We start from the raw sequence: 6,815 nt of genomic DNA, 5'->3' as shown, positions 1-6,815 counted from the left end.
CAATATTTTTGCTTTTTGTAGATTTTAATGAATGTGCTTCAGGGGAAAATGACTGTTCACAGTGGGCTACTTGTACAAACACCTGGGCCTCCTACACATGTGTTTGTCTGGATGGATTTAAAGACAACAACCCAAACAGGCCTGGACGAGCCTGTCAAGGTACAGTGCAGTGTGGTAGTGGGAAAGATTATTATTAAATAGATTGTACTAACTAATGAAAGAATATACTTGCAGATTGTAACCAGAGTGTTTTATTTTGTGCAGCAAACACAACAACCACGACTGCCAAAACAACAACCATTGGTGTCTCTTCATTCACCACTGTTACCCCTGTTATCACTACTATGGTCCCAACAACCACCACTACTGCTCCAACTACCACCAATGCTGCCCGAACCACCATTGCTGCCACTGCAACCACTTCGACTGCTCCTGCAACCACCACCATGGGTACAACAGCCATCACCACTGCCCCTGCAACCACCACCAGTGCCGTTACAATCACCAAAACTGCCCTAACAACCGCCACTACTGCCCCAACCACCATTGCTGCCCCTGCAACCACTACCACTGATCCTGCAACCACCACCACTGCTGTTGCAATCGCCACAACTGCCCCAACAACCACCACTACTGCCCCAACCACCATTGCTGCCCTTGCAACTATCACCACTGCCCCTGCAACCACCATCACTGCTGTTGCAACCACCATTACTGCCCCAACCACCACCACTGCCATTGCAACCACCACCACTGCTGTTGCAACCACCACTATTACCCCCACAACCGCAAATATTGCCCCTTCAACCACCACCACTGCTGTTGCCAGCACCACTATTGGCCCTGCAACTACCACCACTTCCCTAACCACTGCTGCTGCCCCTGCAATCATCACTATTGCCCCTACAACCACCACCACTGCCCCTGAAACCCCCTCCACTGCTGTTGCAACCTTCACCACTGCCACTTCAATCACTACCAGTGCCCCATCAACCATTGCTGTCCCAGCAATCACCACTACTGCCCCTGCAACCTTCACTACTACCACTCCAACCATTACCAGTGCCCCAACCACCATTGCTCACCCTGCAACCAGCACTGCCCCCAAAACCACCACTACTGCCCTTGCAATCCCCACTACTGGCCCCACAACCACCACCACTGCCCCATCCACTATTGCTACCGTTGCAACCACCAATACTGCCCCTGCAACCACCACCACTTCTCCAACCACCGTTGCTGCCCCTGCAATCACCACCACTGCTGTTGCAACCATCACTACTGCCCCTACAACCACCTATATGGACCCCACATCCACCATCATCACAGTTCCTACCACCATTTCTATTGCCCTGAGAACTGTCACCACGGCCATCTCAGTTCAGTGCAGACTTGCTGCCACCACTGTGTCAGTTGCCAGGGATTTTCTTCTGAACAACAAGATCAGGGAGAGCACCCTATATTTAGGCTTGCCCGAATGTGGCGTCAATGGAGGCAATGCCACCCACGCCCAGCTAACGGTGGCCTGGAACGAGTGCGGCACTAGGCTTGTGCATGTGAGTTTTTGTTGCATTTGGGAAACGTTTGCATTTTCTTGTGCTCTCGCATGTTTTGTAGACGCTGTGTTTGCCAGTGTAAGTGCGTTAAATCTGAAAATAACCCAAATTGCTTGCGACATCTGGTACTTTAGAATGAAACCTACTACACAACATCTGTAACCCTGTTCAACTCCATGGAAATATTCACATCACCCAATGGGACAATGGAGGTACCCAGAAAACGGCTGGAGATTCCCATCATGTGTTCCTACATGAAGAGCATGCTCATCTCTGCTGACTTTGGCAATATGGGGTACGCTTCATCTGCTCTCATAATTATCAGCATGTTGGTGAAAATTCTCAGTCCTATAAAAAGAAATGTCCCCAAATCCTAAAAATGTCCTGAAATCCTGCAAACTTGGTAAAATGTCCTATAATCCTGGAAATGTTTTAAAATCCTCGACACACCTTAAAATGTAAGAACTGTCCTTAAATCCTAGAAAAATCCAAGTTTAGTATTGAAATCCTAGGAACTTGGTATAATCCAAGAAATGTGCTGTAATGTACAATCCTAGACACATCCTAAAATTTGAGAAATGTCCAAAAATCCTAGAGACATGTATGGGGTGGCTGCAGCTGGTCTCCTGTCATGTTGTGGCCCCCAAGCAAAGCAGGTTAAATATCTCTGGTTTAAAGCCTTGACTGCCACAAGTCAGTGAGATCTGAAGAAGCCTCTTAGGTGAGAGATGAAACGTCTTCAAGAAACTCAAACAAGTTCAGTTGCCCACAATTTAGCAGCTATAATTATTGCAGCATACTTCACAGAGGAGCTTATTTGCCACTTATTTGCTTTCTTGCAAAGTCAGATTATACGACTGATACCACTCTTTTTTGGTAAATATGATACTGGAGCCAACAGAGTGTTATCTTAGCTTAGCATGAAGACTGGGAAAAAGGGAAATGGTTAACCTGGATCTGATTGAAGCTCACTAGTTGTTCACCAGTAAATTAACATTTTTTGCAGTGTGTTCCTGTTGCAGTTATTGCTGCATGTGTTATTTTCTCTCCCATTTTCAGATACGACATGATCCAAGATTTCATCATGGGCTCGGGGTCGTTCCAGGTGACAGTGCAGCTGATGAATGGCTCAATGCCTCTACCTCACAACTACAGCATGTCCTCTGATGAGGCCGTGGTGGTGGAGGTCAGCCTTAACACCTCCTCAGAGCAGGTTAAAGTGGTCATCAACAAATGCTGGGCCACTCCCACCCAAAACCCTGCAGACGCCAACAGCTACACCTTCCTGGACAACAGGTCTGCGTCTACCTGCAGCACTTTCAGCATTTCTATTTGTGTTACTATTTGAGCTGGCTACTGTTACTAATATGTGTGCTCTCTCATTTTAATTTCAGCTACTATTCGCCTGTTTTTAAAAGTTGTCATAAATTAAAAAAATAATAAAATTGGCAATTTTTTCTTTAACAATTGCCAGGAATGAAAAAAAATCACATATTTTTCTTTATAAACCTGCATTTTTTTTTGCCCCCAAAAATCTTTTTTTTTTTTTAAAAAGCCCCAAAAGTTCTAAGAAAAAAAAAGCCAAAAATATAACAAAATAAGGGCTGACAAGGCATCGACTGGTGTTGCAGAGAATGTATGATCTTGAAAGTTTGCCTCATGGAAAAGTATTGGTAAAAATGTGTATGGACCTTACATTTAAGAATCTGTTTAGAAACAGTTTATAACCATATCAGATGTAGACAAAGATTAAAAAAGGTAACTGCTGCAGTTCCCTGTCTCTGTCTCCACAGCTGTTCCCTGAACCAATACACCAAAGTGTTGATGAACGGGAACTCCAGCACATCACGTGTGTCTGTGCAGATATTCTCCTTCGTCAACCTGGATGTGATCTATCTGCACTGCCAGGTCCAGATCTGCGTGGAGACTGGAGTGGATACCTGTGTGCCCGTGAGTACATCCTATTAAAAAAAAATCAGATGCAACTTGTTGCTTCAATAGTGTGGATGAATCTAAAATAACTAATCCATTACTCTGACTGAAGCATTCAAGCGTACATTAGGTGTTTCCCAATCTGGTCCCCATTTTCCCATGGTTTTGTGTCTAAATGCCTAATAAGAATACGTTTTTTTAAACTGGTCCAGTATTGAGTAAGAATGCTGCAGCTGGCAGCTGCACAACAGGCTGCAATGTAACCACTCAGAGCATGTGCACACCACAATTCATCTCCACTACAGGTGCTTATTTTCGCATCTGACAGGATCAGAATATAGAAATCACCATCGCCGAACCCACCAGATTCCCTTTAAATAAACAGTATTTTTAGTGTGTATAGAGCCAGCATGCTTTTAGATCAGACTGGGTAAATTAAAGGTTTATTTAAACCAAACTGGAATTGGTGATTGTTGGAACAGTGGAAAAATCAACTAGGATAGTTTTTGTGACTTTTTTTGTTTCTGTTGACATTAAATTAGTAATTATAAAATTACTGTTTATATTTATATTTATATTTATATGGAGTTTGGTGGCGACAGTAACTTCAGGGCTGTTTGTGGAAATCCCTTTAAAACCTGAGAAAACTGGCTTCAGTTCTTCATCAGTTCTTCATCAGTTTCTTCAGTATGTGGGGGAGGCAACAGGCAACTTAAAAAGCAATGGGCAAAAAAAATAGCAAGAAATTGATAAAAATGTACAAGAAAATTACCTTTAAATGAGCAACAAAAAACAAAATGACTGCGAGAAAGTACTAAAAAAGAAAGAATAAAAGAAAAAACCCAAAACAAAACAAAAAAGTTTATAGTTTAAGTTTATAAATAATTAGATATATATTTATCAAGATTTATAAAAACTGTTTTCTGTACATTTTACCCTAGTATTTTTATAACTTCTAATAATCTCCCCATTTTCTTTTAACTTTTTTTTTTCAATTTCTGACATTTACTTGCCAAGTTGCTGATTGCATTTTCATCCATGTTTTCAAAACAAATCAAACCAGTTTTCACAGGTTTCAATGCCTGTGAAAGGCATCTAAATCTGAATGCAGCACAAGAAATCTCCTGCCAATCCAGACATTAAAGGGTTAAACATAAAGGATCTTAATCTTAAACCAAAATCTTTGTATGTATCCTTTAATAGTCAGACACTTATTAAAACAACTTGAAGTACTTTTTTAATGGTTGTAAAGTGATGGTGCAGTACTTGGAAACAAACAGATCCAGGTTGGAAAATACAAAGTTACGCTTTAGTTGTTAAAATTTTTATTTTGTAATTTTCTTGCAGGACTGTCAGCAAAGAACATCTCGGTCTTCAAACACAATTGGAACAGCTTTCGGTACTTACGGGCCTCTACATCGGTCAGATGACGGTGAGTACTTTTATGCAGAATAACTCTGGTTCTGCATTTTTCAGCTGCAGGCCTCTGCTGTGTTTAAAGTCAGAAATGGGATTTAGCTCCACCTGAAGCAACGATGACACTTCAGCTTCTACTCTGCTGCTGACGAGCTGACCAGCTTTAAAAGCACAGCAGCTGTGAAGGATTATGAATCCATTTTAAACTTGAGAGTCTCTTCATTTGAAAATTTGAAAAGCTCATCTAGTTGCTGAATTATGGCAGTGATGCTGCTCTCTCTGTTATCTGTCCGGTGGAGAGGAAGGTTTAAGTAGCTTGATGGAAAAACACACATTTCAAAAGGCCTGAAGGTGAATTTATTTTCATGATGGACTCCTGAGTTGAATTGAAAATTTTAGCCTTTTTTGCTGTAATAAGAGCCAGTACTTCACATTATTTATAATAATCTCTGCACTATTTTTAAAATTAGTTTTCATGTGCAGCATAAAGGCACCTTTTACAAGCATTTTAAGCTCTGAAACCTGAGAAAATTGGTTTGATTTCTTACAAAACAAAACAAAGCAAACAAAAAAACAAAAAAATAGTAAAAATATAATGAGTATATTGGCAAGAAATGTCTTGCAAACTGCAAATAAATAAATAAATAAATAAAATGAGACAAGAAAATTATCTAAAAAATTAGGATAGACTATTAGATATTATTAAAACAATAGGGGGAAATGTCTAGAAAGCTATATTAATAATTCTCTTAAATATTTTTTTAAAATATTTTTTTGTTTTTTTAGCACTTTCTTGGTCATTCTTTTTTTTTCTTTGACTTTTTTTTTCTTTACTGATTCCTTGCATCTTTTTGGTCCATTTCTTGTTCAGTTGCTGAAATCAAGGCAATTCGTTCAGTTTTTTAAGGGTTAAAAGCAGTGAATTTTAAATGCCATCTTCATACGAATTCTCACTTTTTAATTGATACACACTCTTGCAGACTCTTTCGAGGAGGAATACACCACTCTGCATATAGTTGGACTCTCCTGTCTGGGAATCGGCCTGTCGCTCTTCTTCATCGTTGGTTTCGTCTGCCTTTTCTACTACCAAAGGAACCGCATCGGAAACTACAACTTCAACACCAAACCCAAACAGGAGAACTTCACCTACCTTGTCTTTCACACATAAGGATACATGAACATAAGTCCTTGCAGCAGCAGATAAAATGTAGTTGGCTGTTACAGTGCAGATACCACTGAGTGGCACTGCTGCACAACTCACACGTTACTTCTCTCTAAACACTGCAAATCTTTGCACATGAAGGACAGATTATATTTGTATTTCACCCACTCCCTTGACATATATTTAAGATATTAACGTAGTTTCACACTGAAATGTCAAACATAGAGATTACAAATGTGTCTTGAATGTTTAAAGAACAAATTGTTATAATTTATTGCACATTTGAGAAGTTAAATGTCGCAGTCTTGAAAGTTTTTAAAGGTCCAGTATGTGAGATTTAGGCAAAAATATTGGCAGCAAGGGAACAGAATATGTTAAGTATGTTTTGTGTATAATCACCTGAAAATACGAATCTTCTCTTTTAAAAATCTTAGACTGGGCCGTTTATATCTACATAGGGAGCGGGTCGGTGTCCATGTGAGATTGTAATGTTGCACCACCATGTTTCTACTGTCAAAACACTGACGCTAGACTGGGGCGTTTGTGTTTTTATGTTGGCCACCGTAGTTCACAACCCCTCCGTGACAAGAGCGCTGCATAAACCTAGATTTTTTTAAACGTGAAACTGCTTAATTTAATGTTTTTACTAGTTTAAATGACTGGCTATGAAACCTCTGTGGACAATAAAAACCTCCTGAAAGTTATCAGAGAAAGAAGGTGCTTGGGCTAACACTTAATCTGCAACTAGC

At 40.2% G+C, this 6,815-nt stretch overlaps 1 protein-coding gene across 1 annotated transcript in view; it reads left to right on the top strand.

The window, feature by feature from the left end:
- The window catches only part of umodl1 (uromodulin-like 1), a 15,870-nt gene extending 9,633 nt beyond the window's left edge, over positions 1–6,237 (top strand). Inside the window, exons 11-17 of the mRNA XM_042499642.1 lie at positions 22–159; positions 265–1,556; positions 1,691–1,851; positions 2,616–2,852; positions 3,350–3,506; positions 4,836–4,920; positions 5,885–6,237. Coding sequence (XP_042355576.1) covers positions 22–159; positions 265–1,556; positions 1,691–1,851; positions 2,616–2,852; positions 3,350–3,506; positions 4,836–4,920; positions 5,885–6,072 — 2,258 coding nt within the window. The 3' untranslated portion in view covers positions 6,073–6,237. The remainder of the gene's footprint in view (positions 1–21; positions 160–264; positions 1,557–1,690; positions 1,852–2,615; positions 2,853–3,349; positions 3,507–4,835; positions 4,921–5,884) is intronic.
- The last annotated feature ends 578 nt before the right edge of the window (positions 6,238–6,815 follow it).

This window comes from Plectropomus leopardus, chromosome 13 (genome assembly GCF_008729295.1).
Source record: "Plectropomus leopardus isolate mb chromosome 13, YSFRI_Pleo_2.0, whole genome shotgun sequence".
Lineage (NCBI taxonomy): Eukaryota > Metazoa > Chordata > Actinopteri > Perciformes > Serranidae > Plectropomus > Plectropomus leopardus.
Note: the sequence above shows the minus strand (reverse complement) of the source record. Positions and strands in the feature narration are given on the sequence as shown.